This window comes from Salvelinus alpinus, chromosome 38 (genome assembly GCF_045679555.1).
Source record: "Salvelinus alpinus chromosome 38, SLU_Salpinus.1, whole genome shotgun sequence".
NCBI classification, from domain to species: Eukaryota; Metazoa; Chordata; class Actinopteri; order Salmoniformes; family Salmonidae; genus Salvelinus; species Salvelinus alpinus.
The window spans coordinates 2,984,986-3,012,434 of NC_092123.1; the positions used below are offsets into that span (position 1 = coordinate 2,984,986).

General features: G+C 43.6%; 1 protein-coding gene and 1 long non-coding RNA gene across 5 annotated transcripts in view; one reads left to right on the forward strand and one right to left on the reverse strand.

The window, feature by feature from the left end:
• LOC139566517 (voltage-gated inwardly rectifying potassium channel KCNH7-like) overlaps nucleotides 1-27,449 on the forward strand; it is a 97,984-nt gene that overhangs the window by 61,918 nt on the left and 8,617 nt on the right. For 3 of the 4 annotated variants that reach the window (XM_071387816.1, XM_071387818.1, XM_071387819.1), the window contains 6 exons: nucleotides 155-315; nucleotides 540-739; nucleotides 3,307-3,559; nucleotides 24,963-25,168; nucleotides 25,317-25,410; nucleotides 26,418-26,714. In XM_071387816.1, the coding sequence (XP_071243917.1) occupies nucleotides 155-315; nucleotides 540-739; nucleotides 3,307-3,559; nucleotides 24,963-25,168; nucleotides 25,317-25,410; nucleotides 26,418-26,714 (1,211 nt within the window). The remainder of the gene's footprint in view (nucleotides 1-154; nucleotides 316-539; nucleotides 740-3,306; nucleotides 3,560-24,962; nucleotides 25,169-25,316; nucleotides 25,411-26,417; nucleotides 26,715-27,449) is intronic. The other variant, XM_071387817.1, reaches the window with a different exon arrangement.
• LOC139566519 (uncharacterized) lies at nucleotides 258-26,481 on the reverse strand. The gene is made up of 3 exons (XR_011673125.1): nucleotides 26,391-26,481; nucleotides 512-711; nucleotides 258-339 (listed from the first exon to the last, which is right to left on the reverse strand). It is a non-coding gene; the product is annotated as an uncharacterized lncRNA (long non-coding RNA).

The window sequence follows — 27,449 nt, forward strand, 5'->3', positions numbered from 1 at the left end:
GAACGTCATGATTTGTTAATTAAACTAAGAAATATTGGTACAAAATCCGATTTTAAAAAAATACTTTCCCCATTATTATGTTGGGATAATACTGTAGAAAAAATACAGTGAAATGTATCGAACCATGAACTGAGTGTACCGTCTCACCCCCTAGGTACAACTACAGTGACCCCAGCTCTGGCCCGTCCATCAAGGACAAATACGTCACGGCCCTCTATTTTACCTTCAGTAGCCTGACCAGCGTGGGCTTTGGCAACGTCTCCCCCAACACCAACTCCGAGAAGATCTTCTCCATCTGTGTCATGCTGATTGGCTGTGAGTGTTTAGACTGTACTGGGACTGAAAACAGAACAAACAAATGAATACGTTATACATATTACTACAATGAATCACTATTACTGTAAAGCCAAGTAGTACTACTCTGTAAGTTATTGTACTACTATATTCCTAGCTACTGATTAGTTAAGGGAAAATAGAATATTGCTAACAGTGATGAAGACATGATGATCACCTGTCTGGTGTGATTCTCCCTCTCGCAGCCCTAATGTACGCCAGTATCTTTGGTAATGTGTCGGCTATCATCCAGCGGTTGTACTCCGGTACGGCGCGGTACCACCTGCAGATGCTCCGGGTCAAAGAATTCATCCGCTTCCACCAGATCCCCAACCCACTGAGGCAACGCCTGGAGGAGTACTTCCAACATGCCTGGAACTACACCAACGGCATCGACATGAATATGGTGCGAATGGGGGGAGTGTGTGGGGGTTGTGTGGGGAGGAGGGTGGGGGGGGGTGGGTGGGTGTGTAGGGGGTTGGGAGGCTGTGTGTGTGCGTGTTTGTGTGTGTGTGTGTGGGGGGGGCTAATAAGTCTTCAAAGTGAGACATTAGCAAAGAAAAATGCTCATATTGGGACATAATGTTAGTCTTATGGTGGGATAAGGGAATGCATAATGGTTAAGTCTCAGATTGATGATTCAGATTGCTGCTGTTCTTCAATAGGTTTTTAATGTTCAGCCCCACAGTTTGACGATGCGGTTATGTTACTGCATTGCTGTGTACTTAGCTTCTCGGTGAAGCTGTTCAATGTTTTTTCTGACCTTAAACAACCTTGTCTGCAAGACGGTTCTTACCATTAACATAAAGCCTAGTGTGTTCCCTTAGCGACATGGTTATATGACATTATTATGATCTTGATTAGGATTCTAAACTCTAGAATGAAAGCCATGGATACTGTATGTAAACCGGCTTTTCCCCTGGTGATGTTAACTGTACTTATTTAAATGTGTCTTTTCCTTGTCTGCCTCATGTCAAATGGAATGACCATCACTCTGGTAAGAGCAGGAGGTACTGTGTTCAAAGAAACGTGTTGTTTTCAAAAATGGCATAGTGTAGTAAATCGTAGACCAAGACGAAAATCAAAGAATACATTTATTAAAATCCATAACTTCGTCTTTATAGTCTAGGGAAAAAAGCACGTTAATTTGAAGGCATGCTCCCCAGTTACTTTTAAATACTGTAGCCCTCTCTAGATCATGCCTTGTACACTGAGTATAGAAAACATTACGAACACCTTCCTAATACTGAGTTGCAACCCCCCTTTTGCCCTCAGAACAGCCTCAAATCGTCAGCACATGGACTCTACAAGGTGTCGAAAGCTTTCCACAGGGATGCAGGACCATGTTGACTCCAATGCTTCCGATAGTTGTGTCAAGTTGGCTGGATGTCCTTTGGGTGGTGGACTATTCTTGATACACACGGGAAATTGTTGAGCGTGAAAAACCCAGCAGCGTTGCAGTTCTTGTCACACACAAACAGGTGCGCCTGGTACCTACTACAATACCCCGTTCAAAGGCGCTTAAATATTTTGTGTTGCCCATTCACCCTCTGAATGGCACACATACACAATCCATGTCTCAATTGTCTCAAGTCTTAAAAATCCTTCTTTAACCTGTCTCCTCCCCTTCATCTACACTGATTGAAGTGGATTTAACATGTGACATCAATAAGGGATCATAGCTTTCACCTGGAAAGAGCAGGTGTTCTTAATGTTTTGTACACTCAGTGTACATACTGACTTCCACATTGCATGCCAGCCAGTAGTATAACCCTCAGTGCTTCTAGCAGCCCATATTGTCCATCACAGATTGACTTGCATGTGGCTTGTCACAAGGTCACCGTTTGCATGAAATCTGTGTATTCAAACACAGTCACATAATTTTTTATGGCAGTTACCAGGCTGTGAATACTGCCAATGGGAGAGGCACAGACAGCCTGGCACGGCCAGGTTTCCCTCCATGTGGGAGGCTTGGCACACATGTCCAGCGATATTGCACCTGCACTTGCCAAATGTTGTTCAATCTCTCCTTTCCAAAATCTGCTGCTATGATTTTATTCCCCAACTATTGAAAAATAGCCTCTCTTTTTCAAGAAATTTAGATTTGTCCAGATTCGTTTTTTTGTTAATAAGGTCATTGTTTTGTATGTGATATAGAGTAAGAATGTTTTATTGTTTCATTTTCCCCTTTTGTGTGTTTGAAGCCTTCCCTTGCCCTCTGGTCCTCTGTGATGTCACAGTTCAAGATTTGATCCTCTGTTTACAGTCATCTCATGACCTTTAACCTGTAACCTTTGACCCTGTGTGGTGTTCAGTCCCAGGCAAATTACTTGTTTTCCAATTGAGGGCAATTATGTCACTGAATCATTTAGGTGACATTTTTTCCAGTGAAACTATTTGCATTTAAGCATGTAGTAATTTAAATAGTTGAAATACTTTTGTCACTCTGATCCTTAAACTCTAAATGACATGACAGGTTAATTCAGTTTTGAGGTGAGTATTTTATTTATTCTTTTTTATAATAAATCTGAATCACAGACACTAATGATACCCAACTAAGATAGAAAGTTCCCTCATGAACACACTTGTGCTAATAATTTTTTTTATCAAAGGGAAGACGTGTTTCCATGTTTGTTTCCATGTTTTCCTAGTTTGTTGTGTCTTGTATAGCAGTGTTGGATATCTAGCTGTTTACCCCCACCTGCTAGTACTCTGATTAAAAACTATGGAAAGATGCCATAAAAATACCCCCTCAAACAGTCACATATGACAATGCAGTATTTAGATTTTGAGAAGAAGACCAAAACACAATTGGCAATTGTATCAAACCACTCTGGATTCCAAACCAAATCTGACTCGCAAACTCAAACCAAACTCACACCCAAAGACGTATCGACAACACCACAGACAAATCCATCCCAGTCCTATCTGACCATTCTCCTATTGCTGTGGCCTGTCTTTTCACGCCCCCAGGTCCTAAAGGGTTTCCCAGAGTGTCTCCAGGCTGATATCTGCCTCCACCTCAACGCGAGTCTGCTCCAGGGCTGCAAGGCATTCCAAGGGGCTACTAAGGGCTGCCTGAGGGCCCTGGCCATGAGGTTCAAGACCACGCACTCCCCACCGGGCGACACACTGGTCCACTGTGGAGACGTGCTTACTGCCCTCTACTTCTTGTCCCGGGGGTCCATCGAAATCCTCAAGGATGACATCGTGGTGGCCATTTTGGGTATGCGCTACTCAAATGTTGACGTTGTTTATTGTTTCACATTGTTTATTAATATTATCTTTATTTAACCTGGTAGGTTATTGTAAACTCCATTTGACACTTCAGAGGTATTTTGTGCTTTAAAAAAAGTCCCGAACCAAAAATATACGCGAGACACTAGTCACTGCAACAATGACTTGTCTTTTTATTCATGTCGGGCTGTGGAAGGTGTGCTGCTCTCCAGTAAATTGACATCCTGAAGAAATGGTTACCTATGGCTGTGTGAATACTTCATTACAGAATGTTCACACTACTCAAACACTTCTAATGATTTCCCTCTGCCTGAAGGTCAGCTTAATCAGGCTGTTTGGAAGAGAAACAATCTTAGAACAGCAGCACTGCAGGCACACTTTCAAAGACTGTTTTTGTCTCTAAACAGTTCAAGCGGTACTGGAAATGAATAGTAACACAGTACAGTTCAGGTGATCCAGTGCTGCACTTCTCATCAAAGTGTGTGTGTGTCTCTTGCCTCTCTGTGTGTGTCTGTATATCCTCTGTGTACTGTTTATAAGAGTCTCGCTATTCTGCTATGCCTGGGTGAGCAGCTGACATCTCTAATGAGCACAGATTCTCATGGCTCCCTCCAAGAACAAACTGTGACAGACAATAGCGCTGTATAGGAGGGTTTTATAGCTGGGAGAAGAGAGAGAGGGTAGAGGATGAAGGAGAGAGTGATAGAGGGGAAGATAAAGAGTGGGGGGAGAGATGAGGAGAGAGAGAGAGTAGAGGGGGTGGAGGGAGAGATGGAGAGAGGGGAACGTAGGGTGGTTTATTGGATCATGTATTATGCTATCTAATTGCCAGCTGAGGGTGATGGAGTGTTGGTGGTGTTAGCAGTCGCTGCTCGCAGGAGATATTGACATCCCCGGGATGTAATCAGAGTAAATCTCCCCTTCATCTCTCCTTCCTTCTTTCCCCTCTCCTTGATCTCTCTCTCTCTCTCTCCGTTTCTCTCTCTCTCTTTCTTTCTCGGCGTCAGCCCAGCGCCAAGCAAGTGTTACAGGCTAAGCATTGTATAAACTGCTCATTTTTCACTCAGCCAATGAGCTTCAGCAAAACGCAGCGACACAAAAGGGTCATGGGAAGACGGCGGTCGTGTTCCCTTGCTCAGACATTGCTGATGCATGCCAGATCTTACAACTCCTGGATAAGTATTTTGCGCATCAGTTAACCACATTATACAGTATGTTATAGCAATCTGATGCCTCACGTTACAGTTGATGACATGGCAGGTAACCATTGGTTGACGCATGCAATGTCTGAGCAGGGGAAAACCACAGGTGTGTTGAAAGAGATGGGTTAATAAGGACTCAGCGCGTTTACCAACGGTAAAGTCACACAAATGCTAATTGCTCCATTTATCGCAGTCACATATTTCTATGCAAATTCTATTGTGAATTAGTAATTGCAATTAGTGTGTAATCAACAGAGAGCAATAAACAATGAATTGTATCTGTAAAATATATGTTGCATCGAGCTTTTGAAGTTAATGGTGAACTGACCAGAGGAAAGACTAGGTGCTTGTCCTTACTCTCACCTTAGCGGCTGCCCAGGTTTGGACAAGGCCGTATTCATTTGACCATGGAGATCTAGGCCAAGAGCCAGGGCATGCTGTGGGGCACGTACACACACACACACACACACACACACACACACACACACACACACACACACACACACACACACACACACACACACACACACACACACACACACACACACACACACACACACACACACACACACACACACACACACACACACACACACACACACACACACACACACACACACACACACACACACACGTTGGTATCTCTGGAGGTGACATGACAGGCTATCACTGCCATACCGACACTGTAAACTGACAGGTCTGCGCAAAGGGAAGTCAGGCGTGAAATAATGATATAACTGAGCCTCTTGGTCATTCCAGGTCAGCACTATAGACATTCACACTACCTCCATGTTGTCATATAGTCAGCACTATAGACATTCACACTACCTCCCTGTTGTCCTATAGTCAGCACTATAGACATTCACACTACCTCCATGTTGTCCTATAGTCAGCACTATAGACATTCACACTGCCTCCCTGTTGTCATATAGTCAGCCCTATAGACATTCACACTGCCTCCCTGTTGTCATATAGTCAGCACTATAGACATTCACACTGCCTCCCTGTTGTCATATAGTCAGCACTATAGACATTCACACTACCTCCCTGTTGTCATATAGTCAGCACTATAGACATTCACACTACCTCCATGTTGTCATATAGTCAGCACTATAGACATTCACACTGCCTCCCTGTTGTCATATAGTCAGCACTATAGACATTCACACTGCCTCCCTGTTGTCATATAGTCAGCCCTATAGACATTCACACTGCCTCCCTGTTGTCATATAGTCAGCCCTATAGACATTCACACTACCTCCCTGTTGTCCTATAATCAGCCCTATAGTCATTCACACTGCCTCCATGTTGTCCTATAGTCAGCACTATAGACATTCACACTGCCTCCCTGTTGTCATATAATCAGCCCTATAGACATTCACACTGCCTCCCTGTTGTCATATAGTCAGCCCTAAAGACATTCACACTACCTCCCTGTTGTCATATAGTCAGCACTATAGACATTCACACTACCTCCCTGTTGTCATATAGTCAGCCCTATAGACATTCACACTGCCTCCATGTTGTCCTATAGTCAGCACTATAGACATTCACACTACCTCCCTGTTGTCATATAATCAGCCCTATAGACATTCACACTGCCTCCCTGTTGTCATATAGTCAGCCCTATAGACATTCACACTGCCTCCCTGTTGTCATATAGTCAGCCCTATAGACATTCACACTGCCTCCCTGTTGTCATATAGTCAGCCCTATAGACATTCACACTGCCTCCCTGTTGTCATATAGTCAGCCCTATAGACATTCACACTACCTCCATGTTGTCATATAGTCAGCACTATAGACATTCACACTGCCTCCCTGTTGTCATATAGTCAGCCCTATAGACATTCACACTGCCTCCCTGTTGTCATATAGTCAGCCCTATAGACATTCACACTACCTCCCTGTTGTCATATAATCAGCACTATAGACATTCACACTACCTCCATGTTGTCCTATAGTCAGCACTATAGACATTCACACTACCTCCCTGTTGTCATATAATCAGCCCTATAGACATTCACACTGCCTCCCTGTTGTCATATAGTCAGCCCTATAGACATTCACACTGCCTCCCTGTTGTCATATAGTCAGCCCTATAGACATTCACACTGCCTCCCTGTTGTCATATAGTCAGCCCTATAGACATTCACACTGCCTCCCTGTTGTCATATAGTCAGCCCTATAGACATTCACACTACCTCCATGTTGTCATATAGTCAGCACTATAGACATTCACACTGCCTCCCTGTTGTCATATAGTCAGCCCTATAGACATTCACACTGCCTCCCTGTTGTCATATAGTCAGCCCTATAGACATTCACACTACCTCCCTGTTGTCATATAATCAGCACTATAGACATTCACACTACCTCCCTGTTGTCATATAGTCAGCCCTATAGACATTCACACTACCTCCCTGTTGTCATATAGTCAGCCCTATAGACATTCACACTGCCTCCCTGTTGTCATATAATCAGCACTATAGACATTCACACTACCTCCCTGTTGTCATATAGTCAGCCCTATAGACATTCACACTACCTCCCTGTTGTCATATAGTCAGCCCTATAGACATTCACACTACCTCCCTGTTGTCATATAATCAGCACTATAGACATTCACACTACCTCCCTGTTGTCATATAGTCAGCCCTATAGACATTCACACTACCTCCCTGTTGTCATATAATCAGCACTATAGACATTCACACTGCCTCCCTGTTGTCATATAATCAGCACTATAGACATTCACACTACCTCCCTGTTGTCATATAGTCAGCCCTATAGACATTCACACTACCTCCATGTTGTCATATAGTCAGCACTATAGACATTCACACTACCTCCCTGTTGTCATATAGTCAGCACTATAGACATTCACACTGCCTCCCTGTTGTCATATAATCAGCCCTATAGACATTCACACTGCCTCCCTGTTGTCATATAATCAGCCCTATAGACATTCACACTACCTCCCTGTTGTCATATAGTCAGCACTATAGACATTCACACTACCTCCCTGTTGTCATATAGTCAGCCCTATAGACATTCACACTACCTCCCTGTTGTCATATAGTCAGCACTATAGACATTCACACTGCCTCCCTGTTGTCATATAGTCAGCACTATAGACATTCACACTGCCTCCCTGTTGTCATATAGTCAGCACTATAGACATTCACACTACCTCCCTGTTGTCATATAGTCAGCACTATAGACATTCACACTGCCTCCCTGTTGTCATATAGTCAGCACTATAGACATTCACACTGCCTCCCTGTTGTCATATAATCAGCCCTATAGACATTCACACTACCTCCCTGTTGTCATATAGTCAGCACTATAGACATTCACACTACCTCCCTGTTGTCATATAGTCAGCCCTATAGACATTCACACTACCTCCCTGTTGTCATATAGTCAGCCCTATAGACATTCACACTACCTCCCTGTTGTCATATAGTCAGCCCTATAGACATTCACACTACCTCCCTGTTGTCATATAGTCAGCACTATAGACATTCACACTACCTCCCTGTTGTCATATAGTCAGCCCTATAGACATTCACACTACCTCCCTGTTGTCATATAGTCAGCACTATAGACATTCACACTACCTCCCTGTTGTCATATAGTCAGCACTATAGACATTCACACTACCTCCCTGTTGTCATATAGTCAGCACTATAGACATTCACACTACCTCCCTGTTGTCATATAGTCAGCCCTATAGACATTCACACTGCCTCCCTGTTGTCATATAATCAGCCCTATAGACATTCACACTACCTCCCTGTTGTCATATAGTCAGCACTATAGACATTCACACTACCTCCCTGTTGTCATATAGTCAGCCCTATAGACATTCACACTACCTCCCTGTTGTCATATAGTCAGCACTATAGACATTCACACTACCTCCCTGTTGTCATATAGTCAGCACTATAGACATTCACACTACCTCCCTGTTGTCATATAGTCAGCCCTATAGACATTCACACTGCCTCCCTGTTGTCATATAATCAGCACTATAGACATTCACACTACCTCCCTGTTGTCATATAGTCAGCCCTATAGACATTCACACTACCTCCCTGTTGTCATATAGTCAGCACTATAGACATTCACACTGCCTCCCTGTTGTCATATAATCAGCACTATAGACATTCACACTACCTCCCTGTTGTCATATAGTCAGCCCTATAGACATTCACACTACCTCCCTGTTGTCATATAGTCAGCACTATAGACATTCACACTACCTCCCTGTTGTCATATAGTCAGCACTATAGACATTCACACTACCTCCCTGTTGTCATATAGTCAGCACTATAGACATTCACACTGCCTCCCTGTTGTCATATAGTCAGCACTATAGACATTCACACTGCCTCCCTGTTGTCATATAGTCAGCCCTATAGACATTCACACTACCTCCCTGTTGTCATATAGTCAGCCCTATAGACATTCACACTACCTCCCTGTTGTCATATAGTCAGCACTATAGACATTCACACTACCTCCATGTTGTCATATAGTCAGCCCTATAGACATTCACACTACCTCCATGTTGTCCTATAGTCAGCACTATAGACATTCACACTGCCTCCCTGTTGTCATATAGTCAGCCCTATAGACATTCACACTACCTCCCTGTTGTCCTATAATCAGCCCTATAGACATTCACACTGCCTCCATGTTGTCCTATAGTCAGCACTATAGACATTCACACTGCCTCCCTGTTGTCATATAATCAGCCCTATAGACATTCACACTGCCTCCCTGTTGTCATATAGTCAGCCCTAAAGACATTCACACTACCTCCCTGTTGTCATATAGTCAGCACTATAGACATTCACACTACCTCCCTGTTGTCATATAGTCAGCCCTATAGACATTCACACTGCCTCCCTGTTGTCATATAATCAGCCCTATAGACATTCACACTACCTCCCTGTTGTCCTATAATCAGCCCTATAGACATTCACACTGCCTCCATGTTGTCCTATAGTCAGCACTATAGACATTCACACTACCTCCCTGTTGTCATATAATCAGCCCTATAGACATTCACACTACCTCCCTGTTGTCATATAGTCAGCACTATAGACATTCACACTACCTCCCTGTTGTCATATAGTCAGCCCTATAGACATTCACACTACCTCCATGTTGTCATATAGTCAGCCCTATAGACATTCACACTACCTCCCTGTTGTCATATAGTCAGCCCTATAGACATTCACACTGCCTCCCTGTTGTCATATAATCAGCCCTATAGACATTCACACTACCTCCCTGTTGTCATATAGTCAGCCCTATAGACATTCACACTACCTCCCTGTTGTCATATAGTCAGCCCTATAGACATTCACACTACCTCCCTGTTGTCATATAATCAGCACTATAGACATTCACACTACCTCCCTGTTGTCATATAGTCAGCACTATAGACATTCACACTGCCTCCCTGTTGTCATATAATCAGCCCTATAGACATTCACACTACCTCCCTGTTGTCATATAATCAGCACTATAGACATTCACACTACCTCCCTGTTGTCATATAGTCAGCACTATAGACATTCACACTGCCTCCCTGTTGTCATATAATCAGCCCTATAGACATTCACACTACCTCCCTGTTGTCATATAGTCAGCACTATAGACATTCACACTACCTCCCTGTTGTCATATAATCAGCATTATAGACATTCACACTACCTCCCTGTTGTCATATAGTCAGCACTATAGACATTCACACTACCTCCCTGTTGTCATATAGTCAGCCCTATAGACATTCACACTACCTCCCTGTTGTCATATAATCAGCACTATAGACATTCACACTGCCTCCCTGTTGTCATATAATCAGCACTATAGACATTCACACTACCTCCCTGTTGTCATATAGTCAGCACTATAGACATTCACACTGCCTCCCTGTTGTCATATAGTCAGCACTATAGACATTCACACTGCCTCCCTGTTGTCATATAGTCAGCCCTATAGACATTCACACTACCTCCCTGTTGTCATATAGTCAGCCCTATAGACATTCACACTACCTCCCTGTTGTCATATAGTCAGCACTATAGACATTCACACTACCTCCATGTTGTCATATAGTCAGCCCTATAGACATTCACACTACCTCCATGTTGTCCTATAGTCAGCACTATAGACATTCACACTGCCTCCCTGTTGTCATATAGTCAGCCCTATAGACATTCACACTACCTCCCTGTTGTCCTATAATCAGCCCTATAGACATTCACACTGCCTCCATGTTGTCCTATAGTCAGCACTATAGACATTCACACTGCCTCCCTGTTGTCATATAATCAGCCCTATAGACATTCACACTGCCTCCCTGTTGTCATATAGTCAGCCCTAAAGACATTCACACTACCTCCCTGTTGTCATATAGTCAGCACTATAGACATTCACACTACCTCCCTGTTGTCATATAGTCAGCCCTATAGACATTCACACTGCCTCCCTGTTGTCATATAATCAGCCCTATAGACATTCACACTACCTCCCTGTTGTCCTATAATCAGCCCTATAGACATTCACACTGCCTCCATGTTGTCCTATAGTCAGCACTATAGACATTCACACTACCTCCCTGTTGTCATATAATCAGCCCTATAGACATTCACACTACCTCCCTGTTGTCATATAGTCAGCACTATAGACATTCACACTACCTCCCTGTTGTCATATAGTCAGCCCTATAGACATTCACACTACCTCCATGTTGTCATATAGTCAGCCCTATAGACATTCACACTACCTCCCTGTTGTCATATAGTCAGCCCTATAGACATTCACACTGCCTCCCTGTTGTCATATAATCAGCCCTATAGACATTCACACTACCTCCCTGTTGTCATATAGTCAGCCCTATAGACATTCACACTACCTCCCTGTTGTCATATAGTCAGCCCTATAGACATTCACACTACCTCCCTGTTGTCATATAATCAGCACTATAGACATTCACACTACCTCCCTGTTGTCATATAGTCAGCACTATAGACATTCACACTGCCTCCCTGTTGTCATATAATCAGCCCTATAGACATTCACACTACCTCCCTGTTGTCATATAATCAGCACTATAGACATTCACACTACCTCCCTGTTGTCATATAGTCAGCACTATAGACATTCACACTGCCTCCCTGTTGTCATATAATCAGCCCTATAGACATTCACACTACCTCCCTGTTGTCATATAGTCAGCACTATAGACATTCACACTACCTCCCTGTTGTCATATAATCAGCATTATAGACATTCACACTACCTCCCTGTTGTCATATAGTCAGCACTATAGACATTCACACTACCTCCCTGTTGTCATATAGTCAGCCCTATAGACATTCACACTACCTCCCTGTTGTCATATAATCAGCACTATAGACATTCACACTGCCTCCCTGTTGTCATATAATCAGCACTATAGACATTCACACTACCTCCCTGTTGTCATATAGTCAGCCCTATAGACATTCACACTGCCTCCCTGTTGTCCTATAGTCAGCCCTATAGACATTCACACTACCTCCCTGTTGTCATATAGTCAGCCCTATAGACATTCACACTACCTCCATGTTGTCATATAGTCAGCCCTATAGACATTCACACTGCCTCCCTGTTGTCCTATAGTCAGCACTATAGACATTCACACTACCTCCCTGTTGTCATATAGTCAGCACTATAGACATTCACACTGCCTCCCTGTTGTCATATAATCAGCCCTATAGACATTCACACTGCCTCCCTGTTGTCATATAATCAGCCCTATAGACATTCACACTACCTCCCTGTTGTCATATAGTCAGCACTATAGACATTCACACTACCTCCCTGTTGTCATATAGTCAGCCCTATAGACATTCACACTACCTCACTGTTGTCATATAGTCAGCACTATAGACATTCACACTGCCTCCCTGTTGTCATATAGTCAGCACTATAGACATTCACACTGCCTCCCTGTTGTCATATAGTCAGCACTATAGACATTCACACTGCCTCCCTGTTGTCATATAGTCAGCACTATAGACATTCACACTACCTCCCTGTTGTCATATAGTCAGCACTATAGACATTCACACTGCCTCCCTGTTGTCATATAGTCAGCACTATAGACATTCACACTGCCTCCCTGTTGTCATATAATCAGCCCTATAGACATTCACACTACCTCCCTGTTGTCATATAGTCAGCACTATAGACATTCACACTACCTCCCTGTTGTCATATAGTCAGCCCTATAGACATTCACACTACCTCCCTGTTGTCATATAGTCAGCCCTATAGACATTCACACTGCCTCCCTGTTGTCATATAATCAGCACTATAGACATTCACACTACCTCCCTGTTGTCATATAATCAGCACTATAGACATTCACACTGCCTCCCTGTTGTCATATAGTCAGCACTATAGACATTCACACTACCTCCCTGTTGTCATATAGTCAGCACTATAGACATTCACACTGCCTCCCTGTTGTCATATAGTCAGCCCTATAGACATTCACACTACCTCCCTGTTGTCATACAGTCAGCACTATAGACATTCACACTACCTCCATGTTGTCATATAGTCAGCCCTATAGACATTCACACTACCTCCATGTTGTCCTATAGTCAGCACTATAGACATTCACACTGCCTCCCTGTTGTCATATAATCAGCACTATAGACATTCACACTACCTCCCTGTTGTCATATAATCAGCACTATAGACATTCACACTACCTCCCTGTTGTCATATAGTCAGCCCTATAGACATTCACACTGCCTCCCTGTTGTCATATAATCAGCCCTATAGACATTCACACTACCTCCCTGTTGTCATATAATCAGCCCTATAGACATTCACACTACCTCCCTGTTGTCATATAATCAGCACTATAGACATTCACACTACCTCCATGTTGTCATATAGTCAGCCCTATAGACATTCACACTACCTCCCTGTTGTCATATAGTCAGCCCTATAGACATTCACACTGCCTCCCTGTTGTCATATAGTCAGCACTATAGACATTCACACTGCCTCCCTGTTGTCATATAATCAGCCCTATAGACATTCACACTACCTCCCTGTTGTCATATAATCAGCCCTATAGACATTCACACTACCTCCCTGTTGTCATATAATCAGCACTATAGACATTCACACTACCTCCATGTTGTCATATAGTCAGCCCTATAGACATTCACACTACCTCCCTGTTGTCATATAGTCAGCCCTATAGACATTCACACTGCCTCCCTGTTGTCATATAGTCAGCACTATAGACATTCACACTGCCTCCCTGTTGTCATATAATCAGCCCTATAGACATTCACACTACCTCCATGTTGTCATATAGTCAGCACTATAGACATTCACACTACCTCCCTGTTGTCATATAGTCAGCACTATAGACATTCACACTACCTCCCTGTTGTCATATAGTCAGCCCTATAGACATTCACACTGCCTCCCTGTTGTCATATAATCAGCCCTATAGACATTCACACTACCTCCATGTTGTCATATAATCAGCACTATAGACATTCACACTGCCTCCCTGTTGTCATATAATCAGCCCTATAGACATTCACACTGCCTCCCTGTTGTCATATAATCAGCACTATAGACATTCACACTGCCTCCCTGTTGTCATATAGTCAGCCCTATAGACATTCACACTACCTCCATGTTGTCATATAGTCAGCCCTATAGACATTCACACTACCTCCCTGTTGTCCTATAATCAGCCCTATAGACATTCACACTGCCTCCATGTTGTCCTATAGTCAGCACTATAGACATTCACACTGCCTCCCTGTTGTCATATAATCAGCCCTATAGACATTCACACTGCCTCCCTGTTGTCATATAATCAGCCCTATAGACATTCACACTACCTCCATGTTGTCATATAGTCAGCACTATAGACATTCACACTACCTCCCTGTTGTCATATAGTCAGCACTATAGACATTCACACTACCTCCCTGTTGTCATATAGTCAGCCCTATAGACATTCACACTGCCTCCCTGTTGTCATATAGTCAGCCCTATATACATTCACACTGCCTCCCTGTTGTCATATAGTCAGCACTATAGACATTCACACTACCTCCCTGTTGTCATATAGTCAGCACTATAGACATTCACACTACCTCCATGTTGTCATATAATCAGCCCTATAGACATTCACACTGCCTCCCTGTTGTCATATAGTCAGCCCTATAGACATTCACACTGCCTCCCTGTTGTCATATAGTCAGCCCTATAGACATTCACACTGCCTCCCTGTTGTCATATAGTCAGCACTATAGACATTCACACTACCTCCCTGTTGTCATATAGTCAGCACTATAGACATTCACACTACCTCCCTGTTGTCATATAGTCAGCACTATAGACATTCACACTACCTCCCTGTTGTCATATAGTCAGCACTATAGACATTCACACTACCTCCCTGTTGTCATATAGTCAGCACTATAGACATTCACACTACCTCCATGTTGTCCTATAGTCAGCACTATAGACATTCACACTACCTCCATGTTGTCATATAGTCAGCCCTATAGACATTCACACTACCTCCCTGTTGTCATATAGTCAGCCCTATAGACATTCACACTGCCTCCCTGTTGTCATATAGTCAGCACTATAGACATTCACACTACCTCCATGTTGTCATATAGTCAGCCCTATAGACATTCACACTACCTCCATGTTGTCCTATAGTCAGCACTATAGACATTCACACTGCCTCCCTGTTGTCATATAGTCACCCCTATAGACATTCACACTACCTCCCTGTTGTCCTATAATCAGCCCTATAGACATTCACACTGCCTCCATGTTGTCCTATAGTCAGCACTATAGACATTCACACTGCCTCCCTGTTGTCATATAATCAGCCCTATAGACATTCACACTGCCTCCCTGTTGTCATATAGTCAGCACTATAGACATTCACACTACCTCCCTGTTGTCATATAGTCAGCACTATAGACATTCACACTACCTCCCTGTTGTCATATAGTCAGCCCTATAGACATTCACACTGCCTCCCTGTTGTCATATAATCAGCCCTATAGACATTCACACTACCTCCCTGTTGTCCTATAATCAGCCCTATAGACATTCACACTGCCTCCATGTTGTCCTATAGTCAGCACTATAGACATTCACACTACCTCCCTGTTGTCATATAATCAGCCCTATAGACATTCACACTACCTCCCTGTTGTCATATAGTCAGCACTATAGACATTCACACTACCTCCCTGTTGTCATATAGTCAGCCCTATAGACATTCACACTACCTCCATGTTGTCATATAGTCAGCCCTATAGACATTCACACTACCTCCCTGTTGTCATATAGTCAGCCCTATAGACATTCACACTGCCTCCCTGTTGTCATATAATCAGCCCTATAGACATTCACACTACCTCCCTGTTGTCATATAGTCAGCCCTATAGACATTCACACTACCTCCCTGTTGTCATATAGTCAGCCCTATAGACATTCACACTACCTCCCTGTTGTCATATAATCAGCACTATAGACATTCACACTACCTCCCTGTTGTCATATAGTCAGCACTATAGACATTCACACTGCCTCCCTGTTGTCATATAATCAGCCCTATAGACATTCACACTACCTCCCTGTTGTCATATAATCAGCACTATAGACATTCACACTACCTCCCTGTTGTCATATAGTCAGCACTATAGACATTCACACTGCCTCCCTGTTGTCATATAATCAGCCCTATAGACATTCACACTACCTCCCTGTTGTCATATAGTCAGCACTATAGACATTCACACTACCTCCCTGTTGTCATATAATCAGCATTATAGACATTCACACTACCTCCCTGTTGTCATATAGTCAGCACTATAGACATTCACACTACCTCCCTGTTGTCATATAGTCAGCCCTATAGACATTCACACTACCTCCCTGTTGTCATATAATCAGCACTATAGACATTCACACTGCCTCCCTGTTGTCATATAATCAGCACTATAGACATTCACACTACCTCCCTGTTGTCATATAGTCAGCCCTATAGACATTCACACTGCCTCCCTGTTGTCCTATAGTCAGCCCTATAGACATTCACACTACCTCCATGTTGTCATATAGTCAGCCCTATAGACATTCACACTGCCTCCCTGTTGTCCTATAGTCAGCACTATAGACATTCACACTACCTCCCTGTTGTCATATAGTCAGCACTATAGACATTCACACTGCCTCCCTGTTGTCATATAATCAGCCCTATAGACATTCACACTGCCTCCCTGTTGTCATATAATCAGCCCTATAGACATCCACACTACCTCCCTGTTGTCATATAGTCAGCACTATAGACATTCACACTACCTCCCTGTTGTCATATAGTCAGCCCTATAGACATTCACACTACCTCCCTGTTGTCATATAGTCAGCACTATAGACATTCACACTGCCTCCCTGTTGTCATATAGTCAGCACTATAGACATTCACACTGCCTCCCTGTTGTCATATAGTCAGCACTATAGACATTCACACTACCTCCCTGTTGTCATATAGTCAGCACTATAGACATTCACACTGCCTCCCTGTTGTCATATAGTCAGCCCTATAGACATTCACACTACCTCCCTGTTGTCATATAGTCAGCACTATAGACATTCACACTGCCTCCCTGTTGTCATATAATCAGCCCTATAGACATTCACACTACCTCCCTGTTGTCATATAGTCAGCACTATAGACATTCACACTACCTCCCTGTTGTCATATAGTCAGCCCTATAGACATTCACACTACCTCCCTGTTGTCATATAGTCAGCCCTATAGACATTCACACTGCCTCCCTGTTGTCATATAATCAGCACTATAGACATTCACACTACCTCCCTGTTGTCATATAATCAGCACTATAGACATTCACACTGCCTCCCTGTTGTCATATAATCAGCACTATAGACATTCACACTACCTCCCTGTTGTCATATAGTCAGCACTATAGACATTCACACTACCTCCCTGTTGTCATATAGTCAGCCCTATAGACATTCACACTACCTCCCTGTTGTCATATAGTCAGCACTATAGACATTCACACTACCTCCCTGTTGTCATATAGTCAGCACTATAGACATTCACACTACCTCCCTGTTGTCATATAGTCAGCACTATAGACATTCACACTGCCTCCCTGTTGTCATATAGTCAGCACTATAGACATTCACACTGCCTCCCTGTTGTCATATAGTCAGCCCTATAGACATTCACACTACCTCCCTGTTGTCATATAGTCAGCACTATAGACATTCACACTGCCTCCCTGTTGTCATATAGTCAGCCCTATAGACATTCACACTACCTCCCTGTTGTCATATAGTCAGCACTATAGACATTCACACTACCTCCATGTTGTCATATAGTCAGCCCTATAGACATTCACACTACCTCCATGTTGTCCTATAGTCAGCACTATAGACATTCACACTGCCTCCCTGTTGTCATATAATCAGCACTATAGACATTCACACTACCTCCCTGTTGTCATATAATCAGCACTATAGACATTCACACTACCTCCCTGTTGTCATATAGTCAGCCCTATAGACATTCACACTGCCTCCCTGTTGTCATATAATCAGCCCTATAGACATTCACACTACCTCCCTGTTGTCATATAATCAGCCCTATAGACATTCACACTACCTCCCTGTTGTCATATAATCAGCACTATAGACATTCACACTACCTCCATGTTGTCATATAGTCAGCCCTATAGACATTCACACTACCTCCCTGTTGTCATATAGTCAGCCCTATAGACATTCACACTGCCTCCCTGTTGTCATATAGTCAGCACTATAGACATTCACACTGCCTCCCTGTTGTCATATAATCAGCCCTATAGACATTCACACTACCTCCATGTTGTCATATAGTCAGCACTATAGACATTCACACTACCTCCCTGTTGTCATATAGTCAGCACTATAGACATTCACACTACCTCCCTGTTGTCATATAGTCAGCCCTATAGACATTCACACTGCCTCCCTGTTGTCATATAATCAGCCCTATAGACATTCACACTACCTCCATGTTGTCATATAATCAGCACTATAGACATTCACACTGCCTCCCTGTTGTCATATAATCAGCCCTATAGACATTCACACTGCCTCCCTGTTGTCATATAATCAGCACTATAGACATTCACACTGCCTCCCTGTTGTCATATAGTCAGCCCTATAGACATTCACACTACCTCCATGTTGTCATATAGTCAGCCCTATAGACATTCACACTACCTCCCTGTTGTCCTATAATCAGCCCTATAGACATTCACACTGCCTCCATGTTGTCCTATAGTCAGCACTATAGACATTCACACTGCCTCCCTGTTGTCATATAATCAGCCCTATAGACATTCACACTGCCTCCCTGTTGTCATATAATCAGCCCTATAGACATTCACACTACCTCCCTGTTGTCATATAGTCAGCACTATAGACATTCACACTACCTCCCTGTTGTCATATAGTCAGCCCTATAGACATTCACACTACCTCCCTGTTGTCATATAATCAGCACTATAGACATTCACACTGCCTCCCTGTTGTCATATAATCAGCACTATAGACATTCACACTACCTCCCTGTTGTCATATAGTCAGCCCTATAGACATTCACACTGCCTCCCTGTTGTCCTATAGTCAGCCCTATAGACATTCACACTACCTCCATGTTGTCATATAGTCAGCCCTATAGACATTCACACTGCCTCCCTGTTGTCCTATAGTCAGCACTATAGACATTCACACTACCTCCCTGTTGTCATATAGTCAGCACTATAGACATTCACACTGCCTCCCTGTTGTCATATAATCAGCCCTATAGACATTCACACTGCCTCCCTGTTGTCATATAATCAGCCCTATAGACATCCACACTACCTCCCTGTTGTCATATAGTCAGCACTATAGACATTCACACTACCTCCCTGTTGTCATATAGTCAGCCCTATAGACATTCACACTACCTCCCTGTTGTCATATAGTCAGCACTATAGACATTCACACTGCCTCCCTGTTGTCATATAGTCAGCACTATAGACATTCACACTGCCTCCCTGTTGTCATATAGTCAGCACTATAGACATTCACACTACCTCCCTGTTGTCATATAGTCAGCACTATAGACATTCACACTGCCTCCCTGTTGTCATATAGTCAGCCCTATAGACATTCACACTACCTCCCTGTTGTCATATAGTCAGCACTATAGACATTCACACTGCCTCCCTGTTGTCATATAATCAGCCCTATAGACATTCACACTACCTCCCTGTTGTCATATAGTCAGCACTATAGACATTCACACTACCTCCCTGTTGTCATATAGTCAGCCCTATAGACATTCACACTACCTCCCTGTTGTCATATAGTCAGCCCTATAGACATTCACACTGCCTCCCTGTTGTCATATAATCAGCACTATAGACATTCACACTACCTCCCTGTTGTCATATAATCAGCACTATAGACATTCACACTGCCTCCCTGTTGTCATATAATCAGCACTATAGACATTCACACTACCTCCCTGTTGTCATATAGTCAGCACTATAGACATTCACACTACCTCCCTGTTGTCATATAGTCAGCCCTATAGACATTCACACTACCTCCCTGTTGTCATATAGTCAGCACTATAGACATTCACACTACCTCCCTGTTGTCATATAGTCAGCACTATAGACATTCACACTACCTCCCTGTTGTCATATAGTCAGCACTATAGACATTCACACTGCCTCCCTGTTGTCATATAGTCAGCACTATAGACATTCACACTGCCTCCCTGTTGTCATATAGTCAGCCCTATAGACATTCACACTACCTCCCTGTTGTCATATAGTCAGCACTATAGACATTCACACTGCCTCCCTGTTGTCATATAGTCAGCCCTATAGACATTCACACTACCTCCCTGTTGTCATATAGTCAGCACTATAGACATTCACACTACCTCCATGTTGTCATATAGTCAGCCCTATAGACATTCACACTACCTCCATGTTGTCCTATAGTCAGCACTATAGACATTCACACTGCCTCCCTGTTGTCATATAATCAGCACTATAGACATTCACACTACCTCCCTGTTGTCATATAATCAGCACTATAGACATTCACACTACCTCCCTGTTGTCATATAGTCAGCCCTATAGACATTCACACTGCCTCCCTGTTGTCATATAATCAGCCCTATAGACATTCACACTACCTCCCTGTTGTCATATAATCAGCCCTATAGACATTCACACTACCTCCCTGTTGTCATATAATCAGCACTATAGACATTCACACTACCTCCATGTTGTCATATAGTCAGCCCTATAGACATTCACACTACCTCCCTGTTGTCATATAGTCAGCCCTATAGACATTCACACTGCCTCCCTGTTGTCATATAGTCAGCACTATAGACATTCACACTGCCTCCCTGTTGTCATATAATCAGCCCTATAGACATTCACACTACCTCCATGTTGTCATATAGTCAGCACTATAGACATTCACACTACCTCCCTGTTGTCATATAGTCAGCACTATAGACATTCACACTACCTCCCTGTTGTCATATAGTCAGCCCTATAGACATTCACACTGCCTCCCTGTTGTCATATAATCAGCCCTATAGACATTCACACTACCTCCATGTTGTCATATAATCAGCACTATAGACATTCACACTGCCTCCCTGTTGTCATATAATCAGCCCTATAGACATTCACACTGCCTCCCTGTTGTCATATAATCAGCACTATAGACATTCACACTGCCTCCCTGTTGTCATATAGTCAGCCCTATAGACATTCACACTACCTCCATGTTGTCATATAGTCAGCCCTATAGACATTCACACTACCTCCCTGTTGTCCTATAATCAGCCCTATAGACATTCACACTGCCTCCATGTTGTCCTATAGTCAGCACTATAGACATTCACACTGCCTCCCTGTTGTCATATAATCAGCCCTATAGACATTCACACTGCCTCCCTGTTGTCATATAATCAGCCCTATAGACATTCACACTACCTCCATGTTGTCATATAGTCAGCACTATAGACATTCACACTACCTCCCTGTTGTCATATAGTCAGCACTATAGACATTCACACTACCTCCCTGTTGTCATATAGTCAGCCCTATAGACATTCACACTGCCTCCCTGTTGTCATATAGTCAGCCCTATAGACATTCACACTGCCTCCCTGTTGTCATATAGTCAGCACTATAGACATTCACACTACCTCCCTGTTGTCATATAGTCAGCACTATAGACATTCACACTACCTCCATGTTGTCATATAATCAGCCCTATAGACATTCACACTGCCTCCCTGTTGTCATATAGTCAGCCCTATAGACATTCACACTGCCTCCCTGTTGTCATATAGTCAGCCCTATAGACATTCACACTGCCTCCCTGTTGTCATATAGTCAGCACTATAGACATTCACACTACCTCCCTGTTGTCATATAGTCAGCACTATAGACATTCACACTACCTCCCTGTTGTCATATAGTCAGCACTATAGACATTCACACTACCTCCCTGTTGTCATATAGTCAGCACTATAGACATTCACACTACCTCCCTGTTGTCATATAGTCAGCACTATAGACATTCACACTACCTCCATGTTGTCCTATAGTCAGCACTATAGACATTCACACTACCTCCATGTTGTCATATAGTCAGCCCTATAGACATTCACACTACCTCCCTGTTGTCATATAGTCAGCCCTATAGACATTCACACTGCCTCCCTGTTGTCATATAGTCAGCACTATAGACATTCACACTACCTCCATGTTGTCATATAGTCAGCCCTATAGACATTCACACTGCCTCCCTGTTGTCCTTAAAGGAAATGGCAGAAGGACAGGTATAACCTTAACAGTGCATTTGGAAATTATTCAGATGCCTTCACTATTTCTAAATTTTGTTACATTACAGCCTTATTCTAAAATGGATGAAATAGTTTTTTACGTCATCAATCTACAAAATACCCCATAACGACAAAGTATAAAAGGTTCTTATACATTTTTGCGCATGTATTTAAAATGAAAAATCTGAAACATGTCACGTGTGCTCTCTCTCCGGCCTCTAGGTCACCAGGCTGCTTATTACTGCGCACATCTGTCACGTGCATCAGCACCTAATGACAATCACCTGGACTCCATCACCTCCTTGAATACCTGCCCCATTTATGTCACTCCCTTTGGCTCCTTCCCCAGGCGTTATTGTTCCTGTTTCATGTCTGTGCGTTGTTTGTGTTTCTTGTTTTGAATTGTGTTTCATTAATTGATTAAATGATTCACTCCCTGAACTTGCTTCCCGACTTCCAGCGCACACGTTACAAAACATCACATTTACATAAGTATTCAGACCCTTTACTCAGTACTTTGTTGAAGCACCTTTGGCAGCGATTACAGCCTTGAGTCTTCTTGGGTATGACGCTACAAGCTTGGCATACCTGTATTTGGGGAGGTTCTCCCATTCTTTTCTGCAGATCCTCTCAAGCTCTGTCGGGTTAGATGGGGAGCATCGCTGCACAGCTATTTTCATGTCTCTCCAGAAATGTTAGATCGGTTTCAAGTCCGGGTAACTCAAGGACATTCAGAGACTTGTCCCGAAGCCACTCCTGCATTGTCTTGGCTGTGTGCTTAGGTTTGTTGTCCTGTTGGAAGGTGAACCTTCGCCCCAGTCTGAGGTCCTGAGCACACTGGACCAGGTTTTCATCAAGGATCTCTCTGTACTTTGCTCCATTCATCTTTCCCTCGATTCTAACTAGTCTCCCAGTACCTGCCACTGGAAAACATCCCCACAATATGATATTGCCACCACCATGCTTCACCGTAGGGATGGTATTGGCCAGATGATGAGTGGTGCCTGGTTTCCTCCAGACGTGACGCTTGGTATTCAGGCCAAAGGGTTCAATCTTGGTTTCATCAGGCCAGAGAATCTTGTTTCTCATTGTCTGAGAGTCCTTTAGATGCCTTTTGGCAAACTCCAAGCAGGCTGTCATGTGCCTTTTACTGAGGAGTGGCTTCTGTCTGGACACTCTACCATAAAGCCCTGATTGGTGGAGTGCTGCAGAGATGGTTGTCCTTCTGGAATGTTCTCCCATCTCCACAGAGGATCTCTGGAGCTCTGTCAGAGTGACCATCGGGTTCTTGATCACTTCCCTGAGCAAGGCCCTTTTCCCCGATTGTTCAGTTTAGCTTGGCGGCCAGCTCTAGGAAGAGTCTTGGTGGTTCCAAACTTCTTCCATTTAAGAATGATGGAGGCCACTGTGCTCTTTGGGCACTTTCAATGCTGCAGAAATGTTTTGGTACCCTTCCCCAGATCAACCTCATGGCTTGGTTTTTGCTCTGACATGCACTGTCAACTGTGGGACCTTATATAGACAGGTGTGTGCCTTTCCAAATCATGTCCAATCAATTGAATTTACCACAGGTGGACTCCAATCAAGATGTAGAAATATCTCAAGGATGATCAATGGAAACAGGATGCACCTAAGCTCAATTTCACGTCTATTAGCAAAGGGTCTGAATACTTATGTAAATAAGGCATTTCTGTTTTTTATTTTTAATACATTTGCTAAAATTTCTAAAAACCTGTTTTCGCTTTGTCATTATGGGGTATTGTGTGTAGATTGATGTGATAAAAAATATATATTTTAGAATAAGGCTGTAACGTAACAAAATGTGGAAAAGGGGTCTGCACACTTATCCTAATGCACTGTTAGATGACCTCAAAAGACAGCTGAGCTGCATTATGGGGTAATACACCAGGTGGTTCAGCTGTTTGTGGGTCAAGGCATGTGTGTCATTATGTGCATGTTATATTTCATCATGATTATCAAACCTTTATCTTTCTTTCTCCCGCTCTCCCTTCCATTTACCTCTCCCCCTTTATCTCTCTACCCACTCCCCCTCTCTCTTCCCTACCTCCCTCTCCCTTTCATCTCTCTACCTCCCCTCCTCTCTCCCTCTCTCCTCCCTCCCTCTCGTTTTCTCCCCCTCCCTCCTCATTCTCTCTCTCTTCCAGGGAAGAATGACATCTTTGGGGAGATGATCCACTTGTACACCAAGCCAGGGAAGGCCAACGCGGACGTGCGGGCGCTCAGCTACTGTGACCTGCACACCATCCAGAGGGAGGAGATCCTGGAGGTGCTTGACATGTACCCCGAGTTCGCCGACTACTTCCTCAGCAACCTGGAGCTGACCTTTAACCTCCGAGACGAGAGCGGCAAGGTAAATACAGATGGATAGACAGACAGACACATATGGAAGGACAGAAGGATGGGTGGATGGATGGATTGGTGGGTGGACGGATGGATGGACCATGCGATCGGTAGGCAGTACAGATACAATTTTAAGTGGTGTATTTTCTTGTACGCAGCCTCAGAATGCAGAGTCAGTCTACCCCAGTAATTCTGATGGGGATGACATCAAATGCAGAAGAAGGCTCACTAACAAGAGGAAATCTTCCGCAGGTGAGTTGACAGTTCAACTGAGCCAGCCTGTTTTATACAATATCATGCATTTTAGTTTTTTAGGAGACGCTCTTATCCAGAGCAATTAGGGTTAAGTGCCTTGCTCAAGGGCACATCGAGAGAGAGAAAATTACCCCCCTAGTTAGCTCTGGGATTCGAACCAGCTACCTTTCAGTTACTGGCCCAACACTTTTCACCGCTAGGATACCTGCCTTCATGAAAGTGTCTCCAAGTTTAAGAAGACTGTATTCATACACAGGGAATAGTTTTAATTTGGCTTCTAAGAGCTCTATAAGTTGGGAGGCATTGTTGCAACACACCACTCAACAGTTTGGTATCCATTCAAACTAATTAAATTGGTCACCATGGTTACGGTTTTTCAGAATACAGTTCCATCTCCTAAAATAAACCCCTCTCCCACCATGTCATGTTGACCTGTACTGTAGATTGTCCAAATGTGTTTTTGTCTAATTCAGACAGAATATACCACATTAAAAGTATGGCAATTAATGTTCTACATTTTCAGCCATATCATATCCTTCAATGCATGCCATTGGATGTTATCTCTCCTGTACTTTTTTTTCTTTCTCCTGTTATCTCTCCTGTACTATTTTCCTTCAAATTTACTGACAGTTTCCCTCTCTGCTCACCTTCCCCTTGCTTCTGTAAAGGCAAAGTTGCAAGCACACAATGAAATATATAAAGTATCTTTACGACAGCAAGGCTCTGAGGCAGCAGCAGATCTGGTGGGGACCGTTTAGAGCGTGACACCTTCCTATTGTTTGTTCTGCCGAGCTGCTGCCTCCCAGAGGAGCTGTCTGTAACAAAGAACCCAGTGTTCCTCCAACACACACTCACTCACTCACACACGCATGCACGCACACACACACACACACAGACATGCATGGATGCACACACACACATTAGATCCTACACACACACATGCATGCATGCCCACACGCACGCACAGGCACACTCACCCTGATTGCCCTCCTCCTTCCCCACAGGGACCCAGATCAAAGAGACGTCGGTGTTCTGCGACGGTGGTGAGCGGGACAGGCAGCTCTTCCCCTCCTCCCAGGCTGTAGCCACCGTGGTGGAGGAGAGGAGAGACTCAGAGGAGGAGAGGGAAGATGAAGAAGTCGAGGAGGAGGGAGGGGAGGGGGAGGAGCAGAGGCCTCTGTGCTCGGGGGGGCAGGGTTACCCCTTGGTGAGGGACCACACCTTGGGACTTGGGCTGGGGGACGTTGTTCCGGACGCGTCGGGAGGAGGAGACAATGTGGAGAGGAACCAGTCTTATAAAGGTACAGTTAGAAGCCTCTAAAGATCCCTACAACAATGATTTTAATGACTAGGCCATTTTGGCTAGACCAAAAGCTGACACACCAATTCAAATGAGCTCCATACGCCTTAAAATATCAAAATAACAAATGTTATCTTGCAATAACGACCTGGTAAAATGTCCATACCAGAAACCTTCAGTGAGTGTATGGGTAGCATAGCACCGATGCCAGAGGGCCCAAAACAAGCAATGGTCACACGACAAGACATGTCCTTTCAAGCCATTTTCTACAGAATATTGAGTAACTGTACTGTAATTAATTTGGGAAAAAGGAAATTACCCTGGGCCACTGGAGCAGGATGTCACACATATTAAAAATCCAAACAAGGATTAGGGCTCATCGCCACGGCAACTACCATTATAAGAGGATTATTTATATCTGACAACCAACCAGGGTCATTGGTCTGGAAATGCAGGTTTTCGAACAAACTCTGTTAGATGTTTTCATTTACTGTTATTATATACTGTTATTCAGTGGTAGAAAATGCATCAATGCTAATATTAAAGCAGAGTGCTTCGAATGACACAGGATCTATTGTTGTACTGTTCTAGCACAGTGTTAAGGCGTCATCTAAAACCAAGCAAAACAGGAGGTAAACTAGCTATGAAAATAGAATAAAGCTCCTGGGGCCAGGAGGTTAGGGTTAGGAAACATGGTCAGGAAAACCTCAGGCCCTACATGGTCAATCCTAGCACT